The sequence below is a fragment of the Pempheris klunzingeri genome, chromosome 21 (assembly GCF_042242105.1).
Source record: "Pempheris klunzingeri isolate RE-2024b chromosome 21, fPemKlu1.hap1, whole genome shotgun sequence".
Lineage (NCBI taxonomy): Eukaryota > Metazoa > Chordata > Actinopteri > Acropomatiformes > Pempheridae > Pempheris > Pempheris klunzingeri.
In genome coordinates, this window is record NC_092032.1 from 5,226,624 (window position 1) to 5,252,949 (window position 26,326).

The 26,326-nt window shown below is 42.1% G+C and overlaps 1 protein-coding gene across 1 annotated transcript in view; it reads right to left on the minus strand.

The window, feature by feature from the left end:
- Positions 1-26,326, minus strand: part of LOC139220860 (partitioning defective 3 homolog) — a 309,168-nt gene that overhangs the window by 130,293 nt on the left and 152,549 nt on the right. The window contains exons 11-14 of the mRNA XM_070852717.1: positions 19,815-19,954; positions 19,189-19,317; positions 7,980-8,165; positions 7,264-7,434 (exon numbers count right to left, since the gene is read on the minus strand). Coding sequence (XP_070708818.1) covers positions 7,264-7,434; positions 7,980-8,165; positions 19,189-19,317; positions 19,815-19,954 — 626 coding nt within the window. The remainder of the gene's footprint in view (positions 1-7,263; positions 7,435-7,979; positions 8,166-19,188; positions 19,318-19,814; positions 19,955-26,326) is intronic.

Below are 26,326 nucleotides of genomic sequence, written 5' to 3' on the forward strand. Positions count from 1 at the left end.
GCACCACATTTAAAAATGGACTGAAACAATAGCTATTCTGTTCTCAGGAAACAGATGAATTTTACCATTTTGTGCTACAGTAGACAACATTACAACATCCATTTTATATGAGCTGCTTTTTGAAAGAAAAAGACAAACACTAAAGGTTTTTACATATTACACATATTAGAGTTGCCTCTGACACTAAACCATGGCTCACATAACCAAATACTCTTCCCTCTTCAGAATGGATCTGTATTTCTGTTTGCGACCTGTGTAGAGCTGAAAGTCCTCTGTTCATATTGGCCAAGTCCAAGCAGAGTGGAATACTCTCATATAGACCTAATAAGTGAACACCACATGAAACTCTGCTGCAAAAGTTCAATAAATCTGTCTTGTTAATGTATTCACATACACATGCGTATGTTGCTTGACAGCACTTGGGTATGCAGACACTTCACCTCTGCAGTCCTCCACCATACCCGAGCAGCCCACTCAACCACCAGATTCAATATATTATTTTCTCAATTGGTCCTATTGAGTTTCCCCTGCCGCTCCTAAATGAGTTAGTCCTCAGAGAGCCGGCTGGGAATGAGGGCCGAGCAGTGATGGAATTGCGCTGCTGTTGTTCCGCGATCTACTTTCTTGAATTTAGTCACTGCTTCACTTCAAACTGCATTTCCCAGAGTGCACCACTCTGTGTCCTCACTCTATCCTCTCTCCATGAGTCATGTTATTTCCTATGACAACAGCGGAGATGTAGTCCCTACATGCCATGATCTAACTATACTTCAATCACTCCATATTAAGTTGATGGGGTGTGGTAAACACAGATTGTCTTTCCTTTGTCTGGCCTCTGCTGTGGGCCAGCGTCTCAATGTTTTAAGATTTCTTCCAGCAATGGTCGGCTCAATACTAATAAAACCATAATTTACTAGGCTGGGACTCTGAGTGATAGCTCTCTCAAGGCTCTATTGATCAGCCCCTCTCTCATGCTAGTGAGCATCTTTTGTTAGGGCCAGCCGCTTCCTTCCCACTTGTCCCTTTGCATAAACATTATTTTTCTAGCAAAGGCTTGGGGATGAATTAAAAACAAGGCTATTGACATGCTGAGAAGACTTCTTTGTTGCTCTTTTATAAACAGAATAAGCTGTTAAAGCAATTCTCCTCACAGAGTTAACTAACCTACTCTGTCTGCAAAGCTCCTGTGATGCAACAAAGCTACAGTGAATGAGGAGAATAAAGTCTCCTCTGCTTTGATCTTTCTCTTGTGCCCCCTGCTGATTCTCATCAATGATAAAACAGTATTTCAGCTTGTTCATTCTGTGCATGCTCCGTGATGGTCAGTTGTAAAATAGAGGGGAAAGATAAACTCCGATCCCCAGTTGGCCATTATTACAAAGCAAATGATCATGAAAAAAAAACAAACTGATTTTGGAAGAGATTTTGCTGAAACGTATGTAAATGTCATAATTTTCATTCCACCTTCCTGCTTCCACGTAATATTGACTCATGTCATTATGTCAGCCTACAAATGTTGGTTAACCCTCTGATCTCACCCTTCTTGCGGCCCTTTCATCATTTTGCATCATGTTGTTATGGAACTGTCACATTCCTTCAATTTAAAGCACTGGTGTTAATTGGCTGTCATTTATATCAAAAACTCAGCAGTGTAGTAAATGTCGGCATCACTAGTGGTGCATCTGCAGAGCACCACTGGATATCTCTGTAAAGGTGGGACTTTGTCAGTGGCTTTAGGAGGTGAAAACAGGGGAACCAAAAACACATTTCTCAGGTGATGAATGCACTCGGCCACTTCGCAGCCCCTTTTTTGTACCACATGGTATTTACATAATTGGGGTTGCTGGACTGGAAAGCTTTTCAAGTGGTCAAAAGAGGGCGAATGCCTTACATAAAAGCTTTACATTTCTGTCTTAAGGCGGTCTCGACAGAAAGCACTGCTGAGACAAGCACAAAAACAAAGTGAAAGTTAAAATTATTTCAAGCAAAGGATTGAAGTGATAGCGCTGACGTCTTGTGCAGAAGCCACGTCTCGTGAATTATCATGAGAACTGGCCACAGGGCCACAAGGCAAGAGCAATACAAAATAATACAAAATGAAATTCAACTCAGTCTGTAGATGTGTAGGATGAGCGAAGTGAAGTATCCCCATGGCAAACACAGGCAGGGAGGATGAAGAAGGACTTAATGGAAGTATGTTTTTGTTGCGCTGATTAATGCAGTGCTTCATTGGCAAGTTGTGGCGGTGCTGTCAAGAAGGACAACAAAAAAAACCACAAGACAGCCAGTCTGTCAAAAATAGTCGATGTCTGCAGGAGATCTCCGTCATAAATAACATCACGAATGCACAGAGAGGCGTATGCGTACGTCGTGTGATGAATTTCAAATCAGAGAAATGAAACCCAGCCACAAGCATGCTTATCATCAGTCTGTCTGCTTTTAGATGCTGGTGTGATAAATATCTTAGTAATGTCATGAGCAGCGACAGCTGTTGCAACAGACAGAGAAAAACATCCACCACTGAGTGAACGTTCATAAACAGGATGGCGGCTCCAGAAAATCCATTTTATTTTATTGGCATAAATTAATCTATAATCGCCACACTTTACAGTGCGGTCTTAGTTTTATAATAATCCCCCTTGTATTGAAATGAGTTGTCATGATGTCTCATGATAAGCAGGCTTCTTTGTTCTGCCCATTTAATGACCCACTTGGCAGTGTTAGCCACAGCAGGGACGAGGGCAGCTCATCAACTCAAGATCACATTCAAATAAAGTGCAGATTAATTAGGTGTACATCATGTCAGTAGGACCACCTCTAACCTCAGCCTCCTCCAGCTTTTACACTGGTGCTACGCTTTGTTCAACATTTCCAAGGAATTCCTTTCAAACCAGTTGAGAATTGCTATTGCTGGTGCATCCATCTAACGTGACAACACCGCATCATTACAATTTCTATAGTGGACAAAAGCAACCATGCATATATACACAGGATTATGTCTTCAAATTACTGTCAAAAACATTGAGGTATTAAGGAACTAATAACAATGAAGGGCAGAAAGATGAAAACAAATCTGTATTTGGTTCATTCACAGGACTTTGTGTTTGTGACGAGTCTCGGCACTACAGACGTGGAAGATGGAGAACATTCCAGAAGTGTGACCAAAAAAAATGGAATTGAGATGGATTTTTCATAAATGTAACGGCTTAATACATGTTATGATGATATATTAATAGAACTCAGATATAGAAGGAGAAATTATACAGTCTCTGAGGCAGCGATGCAATTACAGTGCTTCAAACACATTGGCAGTGACCAATCATATCGCTCGACTATCTGGGGCAGAATGGTAGTTTTTCAAACACGGGCTATCTGTGGAACCAGAACAGTGGAAAAATGAATTGTTCTGGTACAAAGTTTGTAGATATGGAGTATGTGTATGTGGACATCTGTGTTTGTATGTGCGTCTCTGTACTAAGCTTAAGTTAAAATGTTGAATGTTGAATGAAATACAGTTTTTTTCTGGCAACCTATGTCTTCTGTTTGATTGCACATCAAATGCATCACCAAATACTGTTGGTATCGGTTTCCAAAAGCTGCTACTTATTGAAGAGGTTTCATGAGCTATTCTGTCTTTCTATTGTTGGTATATTGGATTCTACGGAGGCTCAACTCTGTATCACTAGACTTGGGAACAAAATATTTGTTAATCATTTTTATTATTTCATCTTTTTAACTATTAACGCTACATAGCTCAACATTTAATCGACCACATGATTTTATCCTTGTTTTTTTTTTTTTTGTTCCATCAATTATCTCACTGTCACCTTGAAAACTCAACGATACAATAGATGGCCACACTTCTGCACAACCCTAAGGGAAGGTGCTGTTTGCCGGATTTTGCAGGCGAAACCTGTCCGCTGTCTCTGCTCTGTGTGTGTGTGTGTGTGTGTGTGTGTGTGTGTGTGTGTGTGTGTGTGTGTGTGTGTGTGTCAGAGAGACACAGAGACCTGTCATGCTGCTCTTAATACACACAAGTAATGGTTTAACTTGGCAAGTTTTTCTGTTATTGGGTCTCCTTTTGATAGGCAACTATATGTTGTATCCGACATCCGAAAGAGACAGGTCTAGAGTCTCTCTTCCTATGAGCATGCATTGAGTTGGGTCTGTAATACGCTGGGCGAAATATCGGGTTGGGTTTTTACGTACTTTTTATTTATTTATTTACTTTATTCATTTTTAAAAGTCCAATCAGATCTTGGAAAGAATTTCCAGGGTCCATTACGGATAAGGTCCACGAAAACTTCTAATTCAGACAGGGGCTTAATAGAGGACCATCAGCAATATGAACCAGCCTATTCAAACATCTTCACCACTGTGTGTGTGTGTGTGTGTGTGTGTGTGTGGTTTTGGATTTGCACACACCCACCAAACCGAGCTATCTTAAACTACCGAGAAACATTACCCTGCCTTTCTTCTAACAAAGTTGATCGCACTTTAGCCCACAGGACCAAGCACTGATGAAATCAAAGCAATTTTCATGGAGTGGGGTGGCCTGAATACACTGTACACATCGAAGTCCCCCTTCTGATGCATTAGGCTGTGCTGCTCGGCTCGTCTCTCCTGGAGACAGTGATGGATCTGATTCATTTCAATTGTGGCCTCCAGTGCTCACTCCCATTCAGCTGGGTGACAGTGGCAAACTGGTGCTGGCTCCCCACATATCTGCCTGGCAAACACAGCAGAGCGGGGGAAAAGGGGGAGGTGGTTATAGTTGGAGTCTGTGGCGACATTTAACTTCTGCTTTTCTTATCTGAGGTTTGCAACTGACCCTAAATTAATTCCCAATCTTATCTTTTCTCTTGTACATTGAATTTCCCTCTAGTGACTTTATGGCACCTTTTCAAACCATTAAGCCTTCTGAAAACACTGAATCTTCGGCAGTGCATTGTTGCCTATAATGGCTGTCTAATGAATGGAATCTAAAATGCAATTGCTTTCTCTTTTTGTATCACACACACTCCTTACATCTTTGTCTGTTGCATCACGACGTCTCTTTGCAATTGCTGTTGAAATTAATGTTAAATTATATACAAGCATATATATATATATAAAAATGTGTGTGTGTGCTTTTATAGAATTTGTGTGTATGTTTGTCTGTGACCTTAACTGTCTGTTCAGTGTCATTCTGTCTACCTGTGTGCCTACTGGTGAGGGATTAAAGAGGATAGGAGAGTGACTGCACTGAAGTGATAGAACTCACTGAACCTTGGGGCTGGGCTTTCCCTGGAGTGACATGTGTCTTCTCCCCTAGCTGGAAGGGAGGGGGCACAAGGGTAGAAGGAAAAGAAAAAGGTGTGTAGACCAAAAACAGCCCTGGATTTAAAGCAAATATGCACGGGGCCACTTCAGTGCAGGCGCGGCGCTTCTTTTGCTGGAGAAGATGATGAAATACAATCTAGGAAGACCATCTGGAGTGAGTTATGGTGGCTCATCATATCATAAGGGAAAGATTTTACTGTACTGAAAAGACATATTGCATTGCAGCACCCATCGGACGACCCCGCGTTTGTTTTGCCGGGAGCAGTGGTGTTTGAACCTTGCCGATGACAAAAGAATTGGAAAAGATGGTTCTTAGCCTGAGACCGCTTAACTGAGTGATTATGAAAGTTAGCAGAAAACGTAGCGTGAAGAAGAATTCATGTGTTAATGAATCTTAAAATTGTGATGTTTAGTTTTATCTACTGAGTTTGAACTAGCATTATGCATTTTTAAATAACTTCCTGTTTTTTGTGCCATAGAGCAGTTAAGTAGCTGTGTGCAGTTGTCACGAGAGAGATCCCAACGTAAAACTGAGTTAAAGAATAGGCTTATAGCAATGTTGAATATGGCAATTAATGGGTGATGCCTATGTAGTCAGCTGCTGTACATGTTCTACGTGGTGAACGACGGTGCATCACAGGTTGGGGGGGAGAGCAGGTGAAAATTGACATGAAAACAAGCAGAATAACAAGCGCACAGGGCATCAGAGGGATGATGTGTGGTGAGAAGAGAAAGAGACAGAGAGCTTGGAGGACGATGGCTGGCAGGGAGGGTGAGGGGCAGAGTGGGGGACGGGGCGTCAGCGTGGTACTACAAACTGACACACAGCCATGGGACACGGGCTCCAATTAGAGTCACAGCAACACTAATCAAACCTGATCTACAACCTCTGGCTGCAGGGTGAGTGACTGTGTATTGAAGAATCCGCACACAAATCCACGGTCCTGGACAGTCACACTGTGCTAAGCATTTCACATTCAGCTAAATCAGGTTCACATTCATCTTGGTCTTTACCCCAGTGTGTGAAGGGATACCGTTACAGTCGAGCACCACAATGGACAACTGATGAAGGTGAAATTCCCTCACTTTCAATATTCTTCGCTGACGCCTAATGGCAAATATCCACATAGCTGCAGTACATGCTCCTTTATCAACCTACCCTGCGATGTTATTCCACCGGGCTGCCAATCACAAGTCACTGAGGTGCTTCTTAGATATCATATCAAGGCCCACCGTGGGCAAATAAAATCACAGAGAATGGAGGGAAATGTGAGACGGTATCACCTATCTCACACAGGAAATGGGATTGTTTGAAGATTTGCATGGTGCTGTGGTCGCTTCATAAACTTCCTCCTTTAGCTATCTCAAAGCAACAAAAACCTATGGAGTATAGATTGGGGCCAGTGACAACGGGGAGGAGGGCCACTCTCATTTATCATTCGGTGCAGCTGAAATTTAGTGATCCCTCTCCTTCTTGTCTTGTCTTTAACTCATCCACAGACGGGAGTAGAATTAGATGGTAAATGGTGAATGGTCTGTATTTGTATAGCTCCTTTCTAGTTATTTCAACTACTCAAAGCGCTTTACATGACATCCTTATTCACCCATTCACACATCATTCATACAGGAGGAATGTAATTTTGGAGGAGACTATTCTTTCATACTCATTCACACACTGAAGCCATGCTTCAGGAGCAAGTTGGGGTTCAGTGTCTTGCCCATGGACACTTTGACATGTTGACCCATAGGAGCTGGGGATCAAACCCCCAACCTTCTCATTGAGGGACGGCCCACTCTACCACTGAGCCACAGCCGCCCAATTAGAGAATGCATGTGTGTATAGATTTATATCAACAAAGGCAGACCAATTAAATCTGATTTCTTGTGATGCCAATTAGTCCCTTGCACATCAGTTTGACTCCTTCCTGACAGTTAGGCTACCTCATTGTTTTTGGGCACCTGTCGGGCCACAATGAGCTGAATCATCCCTCTCTTGTTGCCCTCTACAGACATGGATTTGCGCAGCGTTTCCATGGCATCCTGGTTGGTGATTCCGTGCAATGACTCCCCGTTGACTGCAATGAGTTGGTCATTGACTCGTAGACGTCCATCCTGCAGACAGACATCATCAGGGGAAATTTAGATCTGACATGCTCGCATCAAAGTCCTCTGAGTACTGTCATCATTAGGTCTGAACAGGAGCAACTTCTACATTCTGCAGCTGATCCTGAGGCAGGATTTCAGGGATCACATGTGCCCTTTCTGTCAGAAAATCTCAATAAATACCAGGGCAAGATCATAATCGTGTTTCCCCTCTTCATTTTCTCTGGGAACACATTTTATTGTGTTAATGCCATAAGTTCCTATTCTCAGACTTTGGAAGACAAATCATCCCAAACTACTGGTATTTATGAACACTGAAATTTAGCAGTTCAAGTGGAAGACACAATATTAAAAAACAATATTGCCCCAAGAAAGAAAATTCATTACATAGTAGTCACTTTAACTGCATTAACATTAAATGACCACTTAAAAGTCACATGACAAGGACTATGAACCCATGTGGCACAGTGATCCACCTTATCTTTGTACTTATCTGTAGGTCCCTGAGTTACAACAAAAACAGTGAGTGTAAGTGGGTGGGAATAGTTACTTGCCTTGCTAGCAGCACCTCCATTGATAATAGATTTCACAAAGATACCCAAGTCAGCATGGTTCTCCTTGGACCGGTTACCCTTGACGCTGACCCCAAGGCCTGCTGAGCCTGAGTCATTCAGAGGGATCTCATAGGTCATGAACTCTTTTGTACCATCAGGGGTTAACACCATGTCATCTTCATCTGGCTGCAAGTAAAGAGAGATATTTCCTTGATTTTCTTGAATATGAGCTGGCTTTCAAAAAGAAAAACTTAAAGTGAACATTTGTCATTGCTCTGCCACTACTGATGTGCTAATAACCTTTCTTAAATGAAAAAAATCTGCACACAAGTCTTAGTCCTTTGGGCTAATGACTCAACTAAGGAACCAACGTTGTCAAACTGCTACTGAGCCCAACTGCAATGTCACTGTTGCATTCGAATGGCTGGGTGAAGTATCTAACTTTAACTTTGGTGAAAGACAGAAAAAAAAGAGGACAAAAAAAAAGATAACAGAGACTAGTGGAAGGAAAATTGAAGGAACAAGGATGGTGAATGACAAGAAAATGGAAAGCAGGCGGGAGACAAGATAAAGAGGAGAAAGATGAGGGGAGCAGGAGAAGAAAGCGAATGGATGGCAAGCATGTCACATATCTCAGGGCTGTCAGCGTCAATTGGCCATACTGTCTAGCCAAGCGCTGCTAATTTCTTTCCACCGTTATGAGCTCAGTGTAGGAACAGTGGGGACAGTGGAGAACTTTGAAAATGCCAGGTAGCAATTTGGCGCTCAAACAACAGTGGCTTCCTTTGAACAACACCCCTTTGAAGGATAATTGTGACACGTTAACAACGCGACCCTCCTTCCCCCGTGTGATCCATGGGCTTTTTGTTGAAATTCACCACAGTAGCGTGGTGTTGCGGGGCTGGCACTGCAGATCCTCATGCATGGTACACAAAATGGTTATTTTCAACTGCCAAAGAGGTTTGAGAGAGTACCGTCAAGTGTCCAACATCCAGTGTGATCAATTCAGGAGGAAAATAGTTCATCAAACAACCACTCTTGTCTCTTTTCTGACAGTGCAGTGGTGTCTAACAAGGGGCATCTGTAAAAAAACTAACCAAAGGACTAACATTTGTGTACTTGCAGCCAAATAGAAGGGGAAAGGAGATGTGAGAGAAAGCTGACGGTGTAGAGAAAACACCAGAGGCATCAAAAAGCTGGCAGTTTCTATGTGGAAACCTGATAAAGATAAAACAATGTTCAAAAAGAATTTCTGTGCAGTGGTTCAGTGCCCACCAAAGTTTTTGCACTTTGGCCAAGAAACTGAGGAGCTGAGTGCTAAAACCAAAAGTTTTAATCTCAGCCCACAGTTTGATAGAAGAAAATGAGACACTGCTTCTTTCTCTACAATTCTCAAAGAGGAGGAAAGTCTTCCATACAGACATACAGGCCTCTGCTATAGGCCACTGAGCTGCTCCATTAGAGTTCTTGGGAGTTACGTTCCTTGATCAAGAGCACGTCGACAGCAGTTGCTGAGTAAGAGTCTGCCAATCACTTTCCCCAAGCACATGCTAATATTCAACAGACGAGAGTCGTGTCAGATTGTCAGATCACGAGCCCGCTCCATAGAAGGCTTGAGAACAGTGCTGTAATACTGTGTTTGGCCAGATTGTACAGTAATGTGCGTAGTTATTGCCATGGCAGCCAAATCCTCATGAACAATACTGGCAGTGAGAGCAATCAACCGCAGAAACCCACCACAAGACCTCTTTAAATAGACTCACATCAGTACAGACATGTGCACACACACACACACACACACACACACACACAGCCAGATGGATGGCAGCCAGGTGTGTGCCCTTCACAGCTGCTCGGATAAAGAGGGAAGCAGAGGAAAGACAGGAAAGATAGAGCGTAAGGTTTTTTTTGTCTTATTTTTTTCAGCGGCTGAGGAGTTATTAGGATGCAGCAGTGCGTTCAGGTGGAGGCTCTTTTCAACACCCTCTAACTGAGCCCCTATTCTCCAGACGGCTATCCTATCTGCCCCTTTTTCTGCCTCTCTGCCTTTCTTCCCCTGCTTTCAAAATGGCAGTACACCTGTCTGTACAACTTGCCAACAGGGCTTTGTCTGTGACTGGACCCTTAGTAAATTCAGACCTCTGGAATCCATTTAATCGTACTGCATTTCAACACCTCCAGTTCCATTACAGAAATCACCGGGTATTGTCAGGAAGTGACCCTTTGCTTTCTCTCAGATAGCTGAGTAAAGCATATAAGGGACAGGAAAAAAAAACCAATTGAAAACAAGTTGTTATCCAATGCAGGGGCAAATGTGCAATGTTTGACTTGGCATTCTTGTTTGGAGCTTATAAATACATCATGTCATCATTTCTAAAACCCCAACCTTAACTCAACCGGTGGGTTGTCATCAGTTGGTTTCCAATGCAGGCCCATAGCAACGTGGCACAAAGATAGAATTTCCACTCTAAAAAGAACACTTGTCGATGAACGGCCTTGTGCCTCATTGGCGTCATCAGTCTGTATCTTTGATGAAGATTTTTTTATCAAAATAAAATAATAAAGAAATAGTGACTATGTCTCTGAAGAGGCTTTTAGTCCAGCAGTTGAAGACAGTAATACATTGAATGAAAAAATTACCTTGGATAGACCCTGTCTGAGCCTGTGTGTGTGTGTGTGTGTGTGTGTGTGTGTGCATGCACTCCCTTCCAAAATGATGACAGAATAACCACCCACTCAGAATTGTGTTCTGGGAATAGCGGGCCAAGGCAGAGAATGAGAGAGCAGTGTAACATTTTCATCAGACAGGAACAAGTGCCGCTAGCCAAGAATGAGTTTGTCAGGCTGCTTGACAGACCTCGTTGCACCGATTCAGCTCAGGCAGAATTGGATTGAACTACCTCTGCACAGGAGAAAAAAAGAAAGTCAGGTCCTTGTTCCAAGCTCAGCCCTGTGTATGCTCCTGGGACAGACAGCACAAAAGTACTGGCAATAGATGAACTGATGTCGAAACACTGAAAAGGCTGCATGCATAAGCACATGTGTGGACTTATAAAACTGACTATTAGTGCTTTCACACTGCGACAAAGCTGATAATGGTCTCTTTTTCATGCGTGTAGCCTCTGTGCAGTCTTAACATTGTTGTCACGATCAAGTTATGTTACATGATTGTATGTTGCTCCCTGTTTAAAGAGTTCTGGCGAGTGTGTAGTTGATGCTGTATCACGTTTTTTGATCATTCAAGTTACAGCAAAAACCAAAAGATATCATGGTTGGCTGCAAATACTGAATGTTGCAGTAGTGCAGTGCTGCGTTCAGGTACCAGTCGTTGAAGTCAAACTTTTTAACCATTGTTGCATGGAGTGGATGTCATATCATTATTATCATCATCCCAACAGCTCTAAAGCCAAGTGACTCAAGCCACTAGGCCAGCTCGTCACAAAAGCCTATGTCTGACACAGCCATGCAGTCACAGTCCATTATAAGATTAAGTCCTTTATTAATTAACACTGTGATAGGGTAGCACCCATTGATTACAGTCTATTGTCCGGGCAGGGGAGGGCTATAGAGGAAGCTTTAGGCGTGAGCAGGTGAGCAGACAAGGGCAGAGAAAGGGAAGCGTTGCTCATCAGTCTAGCTAAATAGCCTGCTTAACAGGCCTTTCTGTTTTGTTTCTACCTTAGTTAACTCGTCATGTGCTAATAAGAAAGGTTCGCTAGGTGTGCACAAGTGTGTCACAGACACAGAACAACACAAAAAGCATTGGTTAGCTGCAAAAGAGGAAAAAGAGAGAGAAATAGAGAGTGCAAATGAATCACAATTACTTCTATTCACACATAACGCTGAGTCCTCTGCACATCACTGCCTAAAACAATTAACTCTGCTGGAAACTTCTTTCCACACTTGGCCCAATTTTGGCAACATAAAGGTCATTGGAAATGAATTCAAAAGGGCTAAAAGAAATCAGCCATGGGTGTAATTACGAAAGTGGTGCACGAGTGATAAGTATTGTAACACAAATTTCTTGTGGCGGTTTCTCCTCACAACATTTTCTGACAAAGGGGCCGAATATCAAATACCTCTATGCCTAAAAATAAATCCAAGCCTTTTTCTGATACAATGAGGGATTGAGAGCTGTTACACAACTCTAAAGGGCATGGAGCACACAGCTGGCATCAGCAGGTTTTAATTGTTTGTGAACTAACATTACATGTTCTTCACTGGGCAATGCAGCAGATTTTGACTTAGCGCTGACAAACTGGGACTGTTACCCTTTGGGGATTTTCTAATGAGAACGCTCATTTGGCTCATTAGCAGAACAAAGTCTGTTTCCATGAGGGCATCTGAGGCGAGATCTGTCTACATCACTGCAATAGTGTTATGGCTACTGGCTCTCAATGAGGGCACTGCGAGGATGTCACCGTGAGCAACCAAAAACAGACTCATGTACGGGGCTTGCTTGACACTACGTGTTTCAGGGCGTGATTACATCCATCCAGACAAAATAAAAAAGTAAAAGGTGACTTCCTCGGTCTATTTGGCAACTGGGAGGGTATGCAAAGGCTTTTCAGGGGAACCAAAGTAAAAACGCACATCATGAAGCAGATGCCTCCCATTTCAAGCTAATGGTGGATAAAAAGCGCTTTGCTATGTCCAACTGTACGTACACACTTCAACCCTTTATGTGTTGTGAAACAGATGCTGAGTCCCCTTCGGGAGAGTGACTGTGTTGCCATTAGTGGCCTTTAACTACCTTGTTTATCGGCATAGCACAATGCTGTGGTGCATACTTCCATTCTCTAAACTGACAGCAAGCATAATTACAGGAACAGCTGCTGAAAAATGCTAAATGAAAACAGGTGGCATTGACGAGACACGCTCAGAAATCGTTAACCAGCCTGGCATTGTCTTCAACCACGCTTGGCAGCATTAGCTTTAATTATGACAGAGCATGTTTCTGAACTCTGTAGTTTTATCCAGAAACCTTTCTATAGGTGCTAAATTAATAATGTGAGGAGGACTCATTAGCATCCTTGAAATAGAAGGCGCCCGTGATAAACAGAAGAAAGCTAGGGAGAGAACAGAGAGGGAAAAAGCAGGAGAAAAGTGCAATGTGAGTGATTTTCTGCTAAACGTCACGGAGTGAGAGCAAAGCATGAATTTTATGAAGCTTTCAGCGGACAATTTGGATAAAGTGTCCCCACAAGAGGATACTTTTTGGAGATGGGGGAAGAGATTTTTGATGCCATGGTAACACATTGGAGCCCTTACCTACAAGATCATAGTGCCCTGTCATTTCAGAGACATCTTTAGGCATAAAGTGGAAGAGAAAGTGACCTCCAAGATGCATCCGCTGCTGCCAAACTGTTCTGAAGAGCTCTGTAAAGTCATAGATGCTCTCACTGATTGCAGGTTGCCAAACCACAGCTCTGCACTGCTCCTTCCAAAGGCCTTTAGAGCAATTCCCGTAATTTGACTTCACCTGAGTTCCAACTGCATGTTCAGAACAAATTTACAGAGTAGGGGTCAGCTATTTCTAGATATTTTTAATAGCAGAGCAATTTGCTGATTACACTCAATTATATTCTAGCAGCTGGTCCGGTTTTAAGTTATATCATAGAGTACGACTGGGAATTCATTAAATCATTGAGGAAGTGTGAATACCGACATAAAAGTTATAAGAACATTAAATTAGCAGCTCTACCAGTAAGACATGACTCATCTCCTCAAGTTGTTTGCCAAGTTTTACCAAAGTAAAATATCTTACTGTGTAAAGTGCAGTTCTATGAATAAACTCATTCAAAAGACAGACAAGAAAGACTGCCTTTTGCACTTTATTATCAAAAGTTGCAACAAATTACATCATCCCTAAAGTGAGGAGAAAAAGAAAAACAGACATCTAATTATAATAATAGCCAAGATGTCATTTTCTGGCATGGCTGTAGATACTGCATAGCTTAAGATAGCACTGTTTATCAGCACTTCAGGGGAATGTCATCATCTGCATGCTGTGCTGTTAAAAGGTTAATGATTGAATGCTTTTCAATCAAATTATCATCAAATCATCAAATGAGTTCAATATTTGTACTCAGTATTTGTTTTAACAGCAAGTAAGTAAGTCTCCAATATGTGATGCTTGATAGCATCACATATTGGAGACTTTGCTTCCAGCTTAGGTGTTTCTTTTCTATGTTCTACTTTTTTTTGTTCAAGATTCAACTAAATTGTCTTAGACTGTGTGAACTTGGTTCTAACTCAGCTGAACTGTGTATAATTTCCTTGCCTCCAAAGACAGGGGCTTGTGTTTTGTTTGCCTTGTATCAATTCATTTCTCTCTCTACCGACTCGCTAAATGGATCTCTGCAGCGAGGAAATCAATATAGTTCATAAGTCTGTTCTTGTTTTCCAACTTAAATACACTGAAGTCACGAGTGGTAACCTCACCGTCCTGCAGGCAACAAAAGCCAGCTGTGCAACGCTGTTACAGGAATGATGAAGAAAAAAGAACAGAGATATCATTCGCTGTGAATAATTGTGCAAAGCTATGCAACACTGACAGTGATTGACTAAGAAAAGAAAAACAATGGGCTTGTTTAGATATCTGATCTATTTCAAGGAACCAGTGTTTTCATTCATACTGTATACAATGATTGCAGAGACTTGGGTTGGTTAGTTTAGATTATTTCAGCTAAAATAATCTTCAAATGGAGAGCTCCTGACGGCCTCAATTAAAGTCCACTGGCAAAAACATGGCATGGAGCATTTTAAACCAGGCCACCAGGGCTGGCACTTATGAAACAGGCCATTAGTCTGCTATAACAGCAATACTGTCACACATTTGTCTACTGCGTCTCCAGCATTTGCACGAGCCATAAATTCAGCACAGTCACATCAATCAGATGCCATAATTAATTGTGCAATTAAGATTCTCATTGCCTGGAAGATATAGCCACTAATGGATCAGTGACAAGTGTGATATGATCATAAAAAGGGGATTTTAATGTACTGTTTAATTGCACTTATGTGGTCCACAGTGTTACAACAGAGAATTCTCGAGCCCATTTGTTCTCCACAATTCATCGTCCTATTGGAATAATAAAAAATTAAAAAAAAAAAAAAGCTGTTCATTTCGGGTCAAGGAATGATGTAAGGGCAACAATGGATGACATTATTATGGCACTTGAGCACTTTTGTGACTAATCAAGCCCATATTGGGTGTTTTACGTGGAGTGGTTCAGTATTTGTAGTGTTTAAAATATGTCTAGGGCACGACTGAGGGTATGAATATGTGTATCTGTGTGTGTGTAACATCACAGCAGTCATGCCGAGGTTTCAAATGAATCTAAATAATTTGTCACTGGCAGGCCTGCAATATATTTCCTACAGATCACCGTTAATGAACTTGTATGTACAGATTATATTTCTCTGCCTTTTTTTTTTTTTTTGTTGCAGTCTGCTCCGAACTAAATGGCACCACAGCGGGTGAATTGATGTGAAGTTCCATCACTGGCAGCAGGGTGTGGATGGACATCTTTAGGAGGAGGCAGGGATAGTTCCTTGCTTGTTGCACACTGAAGCATGACATTTGACTTGGCTATTACAAGAAAAAGGGGAGTTGGAAATGCAATCTCCACTTTACAAAACTGGGCTATGTGGACTGAAGGCTCTGCGCCGCTCATAGCTGTAAACACAAACAGTGCTGCACGCTGGGAGATAAATGCCAACAATAAATAACATCCACCAGCAAGGCATGGGAATTGTGTAGCGTATATGTGTGTGTTCAAGTGCACTTGAGAGTGCCTCTCTGGCTTCTGTATAAGGACTGCAGTGGCGTGTCTGTGTGTAAGCGTGTCTGGGGTTGTTTTGCAATGCAACATTACTGTCAGCCATGCTATGGTTAATAAAGTTATCCAAAGGCCATAAAACAGTCACTCACTGACAGTCAGCCACTATTCATGCTTACTCTGGATTTTTACCAAAGTTATGTCTTCCTGCCTCCTCATAACAGATGATAAAAGTCATGAGTTAACCTCCAAACCCGTAGGGGGCAGCAATCTCTCTCTCTCTCTATCTCTCTCTATCTCTTTCTTCAAAGTCTCTTCAAATCCTCCCTTAAAATCCCCGATTTGAACTCCCTGAGCTGTCAAGTGAAGGAGCAGCATGGCATGAAGTTACTTTGTACATAGCCATTGATCAGTGCTTCGTGTTGTCAGGGTTCAAGCTGAGCTTTTAGAAAGAACTCTGTCTGTATGTCTGTGCTTGTCTCTCGCCTCCACTTTAAATGAACAGCATTTATCAGCAGAGGGTCACGGGGTTCATGTTATAGAACTACGTACAAAACACAACAAGGCAAGAGTCCCTCCCTATGAGGGTTATTATAAAACTCTGCATTATTGTGGACGGTGAGGGTTTAATGGAAAAAACAGGTATGAAAGGGCAGGCTTATTAGTAGATGAGTCCAGTGTTTGGTAAAGGTTAAGGCTGTTCTACTTATTGATACAATATACTGTATCCTTTTGAAAAGGTCTATTGATATCCTTGGAGTAGAAATGGAGAGGTAACCAGACAGACAAAGGCGGGGAAATCACAGAGGCAACGCCCCACTCTGCTCTATTGCCGTTTAACCTTTTCTCTCCCCGGTAAATACTTCATTCACTGAAAGCTATTGAGAGCTACTGCTTTTGTTACTGAAAGCATGTCAAAATACACCCCGAACATGGTAATTAAAGATGCTCCGCAAACGTGCTGGGAGGCTAAATTAATTCCTCTGGGGGGCGCGTGCAGTGCGCCTTGCATACAATAAAACATCAAAACAAAAGGAGGCGTGGACGGATTTTTGACGCTGACATTAAACATCAGCAGGCAAATGTCAACTAGACAGAAAACGTCTCTTTTTCTATTTTCTTCTCTACAGCTGGATCTCCTGCCGCTGTGTGCGCATGAGAGTGGAGTGCTGTGCTTGTTTGACAGATGTCTGCGGTCCTCTGGCATGTCACTCACGCTACAATTTAAAACATCATCACATTGTCATTGGGGGAATTACATGAATGACAGCACATAAAAGCTGGCCCATGCATGTGTGTTTAAGTGTGGCCTGAATCTAGACTGTGTAGTATATGTGCATGCACGCACACACACATGCACTTGCACATCCAGAGTGTGTGACAGAGAAGGCAATTACTGACTATGCTTTCCCCTCCATGCTTTATTTGCAATAACTGTCACCAGCAGAGCCTTGGTCTCCTTATCTGATTTTTATGAACATACTTGTAAGGATTATTGAGATTTGTGAAAGCACTGCTGGAGAATGTAGAAGTGTGAGTGAGAAAGAGGAAAAAAAAAAAGAAGAAAGAACAGGAGGGGAGTGGAGAGTGCTGTGGAAAGTGCTGGAGTGTTCACTAGTCTCTCATAGCATGAAGAAGTTGGTCAAAGGAGAAAGGCAAGATTACTAGACAGTTTTTTCATGAGGGGCTTTTTGAATCAGAAGCTAACAGAGAAGCAGCCATCAAGCTCACACCACACCACTGATGAGTCGGCAGCCATGCATTTTTTAACACTTGCCGCAGCATCATTCACTTGCTGTCATGGCTGCTGAGAGACATATGAATCAGTTCGGTGCATCCCTTAAGTTAGAATTCCAATGTTTTCTGGAGTAGCTGAATAGCCTGTTGAGAAACCTGATGGTCAGAGGTTTGCCGCAAGCTGCAAACAATAAGATCATGTATAGCCACATTATGTTGTCTTTTTTTTTTTTACTTTAAAATCAAGTAGGAGTGAAATTTGAGCCCATTTGCCACTTTATGCTTGGTAAAATTAGAGTAAAGCTGTAGACCGATTAAAGGTTGTGCATTTCTAACGGGAGAAACAGCACATTCGCAGAGTAAATGTGTCTCAGGGAGCCATTACCCTACAGGTTGAACAGCTCCTTTGGCGGGGTTAAAAGCCCAGGTGCCAGGCTGAGTATTAAGGGTAGCAGCGTGGTTGGCATCGGGGGCCCCTGGACTGCCAAGGTGCTGTGACGCCCGAGCCTGCTGTCAGAGCGACTGAGCGCAGGCTGGATGAGGGCAGTAGCCTCACCATCTGTTGCACGACAGCCAAAGTCACCCTGTATGTAAGCTGCGTGTGTCCAAGTGGGAGAGTGTGTGTGTGTGTGTGTGTGAGTGTGTGTGTGTGTGTGTGTGTGTGTGCTGTGGGCAACGTGTGCATGTCAGTGTCCCTGTTCATGTGTGCGAGTGGGTATGTGACTACAGTGCTGTATTTTTCCGCTCATCCGCGCCACTTGAGGGTGTCTGCGTATACGTGCGCTGTTCATTGTGTGTGTGTGTGTGTGTGTGTGTGTGTGTGTGTGTGTGTGTGTGTGTGCGTGTGTGAGTTAGTGAAAGTGTGTGTCTGCATATGTTTAGCATGTATGTAGTTAACTTTGTGATTCACATCAGTGTGTGTTTGCTTGAGTGGGGCTGGTTGTGTGGCTAAGCCTGCATGCTCTAACACTCAGGGAACCATGTACGTTCAAGTGATTCTCTTCTCTCATTCAGCTGGGGGTTAAAGCAGGGGGGGGGGGGCTGGTGAATGGGTAGGTGCATATAGACTTCAAAGCCGCCACTGTAGGTTTCAGGTAGATCTAAAAAAAAATAAACGTTTGCTTATAAGTATTACTTGTAATTCATAATCGTTGCTTTTATAGACACTTAGGTCTTCAGAGAGGAGCAGCCTTCGATCCCTTTTAACGTGCACTGTTAACACTGTCAGAATTATACAATGGACACAAGAATATAACAAAATACTGTGCAGAAAGCTTGATAGAGACGAGCAGAGAAGTTTATAGGCTGAAGAGAAATTAAAGGCACATCAGTGCATCCACCATGACAAATATATAATCCAGCTGGACTCAGTGTTACACATTTAGTGACCCTCACCATATGCCATGAGCAAGTTCGTTGAATAAACTGGGACATGTTGGATCGAATGGACCAAGTTGATCCAGCACTAATAATTGAAATATGCACCAAAAGCAATAACCATCTACAGTCTCTCTTTCTTATTTCTTTCATTAGTTCAGTAATTCATAGCTCTTAGAGACTCACGATGTTCCTCAATTCAATGGCATGTTTTTAAGAGAAATCTACTGTTAAAGTGATATTTCTTATTTCTGAGTGGGCGAGCAGTGATGACAACAGGTTATAAGGTGGGGAACTAGCTCGGTACTGACCACTTCTCGAGGCAGCAAGGAATCATCTTGGCGAACCACCAACAGGTTCACGGTTCCACCCATGGGTGTGGCACGGAGCAGGGCCACCACCTCTTCCTGGCTCTTACCATTCAGGTCCACTCCACTAACCTGCATGCACACACAGAGAGTCATAAATACTCAGCACATACATACAGGTAAAAATAAAGATACACCCACATAAAAAAAAACACACACACACACACACACACTCAGTGGCAGAACTAAAATCAAAGCGCTCTTCAACTTTAAAGGCAGAGAATCTCTGGTCTCCACAAAACCTTTATGCAGCTTACCCTCCCAGCCAGCTGGAGCTGGAATTAAACATGGGTTATTTTGCCCTAAAGTGAGCACTGGCTGATTTTCATGTCATGCTGATTGAAGCATAATCAAAATATTGTTCCATCTAATCACTTTTGCTCAGCGTTTTTAAGGTGGAGCTGAATTGCTATTGCTATCATTTCAGCAAAAGCTCTGTAAGATTGAGTTTTGGAACAAAACCATATCAGCAAAGGAGTAATAAGTCTCTAAAATGACATATAATCTCAGAGAACACACTCCATGAACACTATATAATGGTTAAAAGCCTTTAGTAAGGGCTCTCCTACCTCCAGCAGCCGGTCTCCAGCCTTTAATCGGCCATCTTGGATGGCTGCCCCTCGAGGAAGGATGTTTTTGACATAAATGGGAGCGCTGCCACCAATGGGGACATCTCTGGATGTGATGCTGAACCCAAGACCCTCTGGACCTAAGAAAATAGACAAAAAATGAATATGGTAAAAAATCAGGCAAGTTGAAATAAATAACTCAGAGGTTTCCTACATAACATCAATCCTTGAAATTTCAGTATCTTGCTTAAGGACATTTCTTTAGGTAGCCTGCGTTTTGCCAGCAAGGGTGAATGAACCTGGGCAGTAAAAGTGAAAGACTGTCAGTATATGTGCTCTTGTACTTTACTACCACAGAACTCGACCTGATCTCATAGGTGTCCGCAGCATGAATTTCTAATTTTTTTTCATGTCCCACGGCACAATTTTTAGACTAATGTATTTCGATTGGATTATTTTTCTGCCTGCATCAAGTCTTTTCCTGTCAGTAGGACTTCTGTCTTCTTATTTCTCATTTCTTATTCTTTTTTAACTATAACCGCTACATTACTCAGCATTTAAGCATGAGATTCTACCCTTGTTTTCCTTTATCTTATCAGTCCACATCAGCCCGCTGCCGGTCAAAAACGTGTCCTTCTTAAGTCAGCAACACAACTGGTTACTGCTCTGACCATCCACTTTAATTTATTTCTCCTTCCATCCTGGAAAATAGCGCTTTTGTCGGTTTTTAATACATGAAGTGGCTCGATCATTTCTATAGAGGCGAGGACGCTCAGCTTTTCCTCACTGTTGTCACTTCCTGTTAACATAAAAACACGACAGTGTCTTTGACAGCTCAACAATACGACCGTTTAGGCCGTCATTCTGAATCACTTCCTCCTCAGTTCTAAAATCAATCAATCTTTTTATCTGTTTTTCATAGAGCCTACTTACTCGACTGCTTTGCATTACGTTACAAAACTTACTATGATAGTATAGATAGTATGATAGTATGAAATTAACTTTCTTAAAACAATAAAACACGTCAAAACGTCTGTGTGTGTGTCACATCCCTCTTTTAATCCTTCATAGATTTCCACTGTTACACAATCTAATTATTTATCACATTTAATTTTTGCTTTTGCCACCTTCATATATTTCATTTTATCTTCAGTCCATATTTCCTTTGTACAGTCAATATTTCATTTCAAGTTTCTCCATTTACTATTAGCCTACTATTCCACTCTGCAAATAAATTTGAAATTTCCCATTAAATTTCAATCGTGGGCCCACTTTATTTATTTCATTTTATAACATGGGTCTTTGAAGTACTCTGAAACTAGGCCTGGGATGCCTTGTGTCCATGAAATGAGAAAATTAAAACTTTGTCACAGGACTAAACCAAATACTGCGTTAGAAAGGTCTCGAACTGGTGAGTAACATATATGAGTATGGCTCCTGCTGTGTAATACTAACCTCTGAATCTTGACCTCGGAGCATTTTTAAAGGCTTATAATTCAGCATCATAAGGGGCTACACACATGGGAGCAGTTGTTGCAGAGCTCCTGACCTGATCTAGATGGTCCATGTGAAGAGAAATTAAATGTGATGGTTTATTTCAGAGGCAGCATGGTGGTGCTGTGGTTAGCACTGTTGCCTCACAGCAAGACCCAACCCAGTCCCGGGTTCGAATCCCGATTTGAACCCGGGGTCTTTCTGTGTGGAGTTTGCATGTTCTCCCCATGCTAGCGTGGGTTCTCTCCGGGTACTCCGGCTTCCTCCCACAATCCAAAAGACATGCACATTAGGTTAATTGGTAACTCTAAATTGTCCGTAGGTGTGAGTGTGAATGGTTGTCTGTCTCTGTATGTGGCCCTGTGATTGGCTGGCGACCAGTCCAGGGTGTACCCCGCCTCTCGCCCAATGTCCCCCGTGACCCTGACGGATAAGCGGTATAGAAAATGAGATGAGATGAGATGAGGTTTATTTCAGATATTCTAGCTCGTATTTTTGAAAATGATGTTTTAGATTGGCAGAATATATAGCGTAGCCGAATTAGTAATACCACTGCATCTAGATGATCTATGAATTAATTAATTTATGTAAATGATATGATAATATCATAGTAATTTTAAACATTTTGTAAGTAATGCAAAGCGTATGTGTTCGTCTCCACAGCAACGGTCAATGAGCCGCTTCCAAAAACTAAAAAACATCAATTTCTAGGTTTCAGGGAGAAAACGGATGATCTGTTAACCACTTGTGCTGTCGACTTATAAAGGAGTGATTTTTGTCCGGCAGCAGACCCTCCGGAGCACATTATGTGTCACCACCACAGAAGACGGTGTTATATCACATACTGTAACAGCGATATTACTGATTTACAGCCCTTTGGAAGCATTATCATTCGAGGAAGAATTAAATAATGTGTGTGTGTTTAAGTCTGATAAAGTGCTCCGGCACCTACATATGACTTACTGAATGTCACCGGCTAAAGATTTGCTTGCGACATTCATTACCTTAAAGTCAGAGGAACCTAAGAACGTTGTCATTATAGTGCTTTTACAGTGACACTTTGAAACAGGCCAGACCATTTCTGAAAGATCCTTTTCATTACACATCGCTGTAGTGTGAGTGACCACTGTGAGGAGATCAAATGATGGTTTTCCACCATGTTCTAAACCGCCTATAGTTAATACAAACATAGTGACTCCCATCCATTTTCATTGGTTTGCCATCAGGGTGTGTCTCCCGCATGTTTTTTATGATGTAAAAGGGAAAACATATCCCTGAGTCTAAATATAGTGTCAATGCTATGAACCAAAATTGAGTGTTTATGACATGTGCATGTGGACTGTAAAGCCACTCTCGCGAGTTGTGGTTGGATTAAAGGCCGGTTATGGACCAGAATAAGCAGGAAGACGTGAATGATTAAGGACTTCAAAATGCATCAAAATGCCATTCAGTAACATTTAATGCAGTGTACTATATCTAAATCACACAAATAAAGTTTTCTAAATCATCCAGCTGCCTTGTGCCAGATACTTGAACCAAAAAAATACTTTCTAGTGCGTTGGCATGTCAGGAGGTTGTGTCTGGGTCGAGGCAACCTTATACTATATATAGATAGATAGATAGTTTGAGGATTGCACAGTATAGAAAGCAGTGATCGTTATGCATTCATCAAAAGTTCTTTCTTACTGATGTATCAGAGATACATGCTTTTTGAAGTGCAGTGAGTGGCTGAATTCAACAACTGAGGAAACACTTCAGATATCAATAGTGCAAAGCCATTTACTTTAGGGTTCAAGATTGACCTTTAAGTTGCATCAAATGAATATGAATTGGTGGTCTGGAGGAAGTAGGCAAATACAATAATGGATAAATAAGAGCATCTCAGGCCTGACCTTTTCTGCTGACCGGACCTGAATTTGTCAAATAGAAGCACGAAATGCTCTCAAATGTCAGCTCGGGAAAAAGTTAAGCCAAATAAATTGTGTCTGTCGCGTTATTACTTGATAGTGTTATGTAGCGGGGCTATTGAATTTTTAAATATTCTATTAGATGAGTCATTAAGAGCAATGTTCAGAGAGAAAGATCCCACCATGCATTACCTAGCCATCGGCATTTTAAGCAGGAAAGTGGGAAAGTTGCGTTCTGTGGTTTCAGTGGATTCTTTTCTGACGGTAACAACAGTGATTAGTATTCATGTCAAAGTAGCTGCTCATTTCACAGAGCTGTCAGCACCTCTGATGGTTCATCATGACCTACTTTTCCCAGCATGTCTCTCTAGCAGTCTGCCGAACTGTCTGTCGACGCACTGACAGTTGTGGTGTTGATGAACAAGAAATACAAAGAGGGAGAAGCACGGATGGCAACTTTCTCATGGCTTCTGCACACAGACAAAGGTGATGAGAAGGTTGCTTATGGTGTCAAAAAGTTGAGCTGCAGAGGATAATGACGTGCTGTTATCTCTGCATCAATGCAGTATGAAAACTAGCGGATAGACATAGCTGCCATCCTTTTACGTTGAATATTAAATCTGCAGAAGTTGCCTTCATAGGTGACAAACTTTTAATACAAGGTCACAGAGCCGCCATGGCAATCAGGTCCCTACTCAGCGTCAGTGCTATACTCTATAGTGATGAAATAGTCAAATAAGGCAGATTTTATTTTGCCCAAAATGATGTGATTTCACAAACCTCTAAATAAAGTTGTGTTGCTCATTACTCCGTGCCCAATGATATCCTACAGTTTCAGATCCTGATGACTTGCATATTATGGTGCCGCTTTCAAATGTCTCTACATCACTGTGTTCCTCTTTCCACTGTGACCCCCCCCCCCTGCACATGCACCACTCCCATGTCAGTTCATTTCCTCTCCCCTGGCCTGCACACAGCCTAATGAGCAGAATCAAAATCCTGCCCATTGTAAGATCCTGTCGTTAACGGTCTCCAATCAGGCAATTAAGAAAAAGGATCTCTAATAGGCCTTCAGTAAGTAGCCACTGACGTCTTTATTTTGGGTAATAGAAGACCAGGATAAAAGTAATTGTATCCCTTTCTGGATTAGTTGGAATCCTGGCTCCAATATGCCAATTAAACAGCAAACATGAGGAGAGACTGAGGCACACTGGAATGACTTAATGGGGTGCCTATGTCCTTTTCGACTGCAGTATTTGATTAAGGCACTCTTGTTAATTTGCCATGCAAGATCTGCTCCTGCTACTCAGATCTCAGAGCCACTTAGGCCAAATCACAACAATTACAGCGAGTCAACAACAAAACTGCTGAATCCTTTCTAAAAGTACATTAGTAGTGATAAAGTCTGACGGTTATCAAACAGAACTGTCAAAATGGATTTTAGAGGCACATTTCCCTCAACTATGTCGGACTTTAGTGCTCACTTAAATTTCCAATTCAACAGCATTTGGACAATAATTCATCCCCATTTAGAGTTCACAAATGGTTTGATGCTTACAAGTGAGGCATAGCCATTAAATCATGAGTCATAATCGGAGAAACCATTTCTGCCACTTGGGCAAGAACGCACTTTTGAGAGTTGTGAGTGGTACTGAATTAGACCATGAAGCCATGTGGCTAGTGAAAATAAACTAAACTACTGGCATTAGTCTCTTGCTAGAACTCCATCAACATCTCCCCAGCTTGGTTTCTCTAAAATGAGAGGCTTGAGTGCAGAAAAAAAAGAGAAGAATTTATCCAAAAGAAAACTTGAACTGATGCCGCACACTGTATGAGAACTCTAAAAGTCTGCTGGCAATGCTAGGGGACCTTTGCCAAATATATTACAGCAGCCTGTGACTGCATTTCCCCAGAGTGCATTGCATTTAGCCTGCGCTGCTGCCCTCACTTGCCGCACTATTCCCTAAAGCTTGCCGCTATGGCCTCAGTGCCAGCTTTCAACTAAACATCTGCTCCCTCTTACAGAAAAAAGAGGAGCGAAAAAAAAAAAAAAAAAGACAGAGAGAAGGCAAGTCACCTACACACTGGTTCATTTCACAAGTGACTGCATGTCAATAGATATAACGATAATGAAGTGATGAAAATGAGATGGACTCTGGCAGTGAACCCGACACAACTGTTGGCTAAGATATACAACTGCTCCAGTATCAAAGGCCTGTTCAAGTTCACAAGCAAACCAGTCTCAGCTGGAAGAAGAGTGATTGCTGAATCTTGATATTTCAACCACAAGACCATGGTGATGCGACCATCGTGAGTGCATCAAGCCACAAACTCAAGACGCGATTTATCTGTGTTTGCTTTTGGCTTTGCTCAGTTAAACAAAGCCCAAAGGCAATATTTCAGAATATTTCCTGAAAGATATAACAGTGTCTCCCTCAATATAGTGCTTACTGTAGAAGAAAATAAATGCATGCAGATGATGATATGGCTCTTTGTCCCCTTTGTCTCAGTAAAGGAGGAGTAAAGAGGGTCTGACACGGTGGAACATGGGTGATAGAGGCAGAAACAGAAAGAGAAAGACAGGCGTTATTTGCATCTGCTCTCTACATTGAGGGATAAACTACTTAACGTTTGTTTGCTTGATGATCAAAATACTGTGTGTATGTGTCTTAAAGTGAACTTGAAGTGCCGTTAAACGCTGAATGCTGCTGGATCTGACTTGGAGATTTCGCCAGTCTGCAAAACAGACCCTGCACACCTGCACACACAGATGCCGTAATATCAGTTACACCGAGTGCTTCATCAACTCGCTGCTGATAAGATTGGATGCAATTTGTCAATGAAGGGATTGGCAGAAACGTTGGCAGAAACAGTTCTAATCTGATCTAATTTATCGTATGGTTGCGAAAGCGAAGGCAAACGGCCGTCTCCATGTCTACAACACATGTTCCGCCAAAATACCAACAGCTCGCTTTGCACCGCCTTACTCAAATCAACCTCCCTCCTGTTTGCACCGTTCTCTCCGCACCAAAATACCGCACAAACAGGTAGAGTGAATTTCAAGCTCAGGAAAACACCAAAATGTTTGTTTCATCACCACAAAAGTAGGGC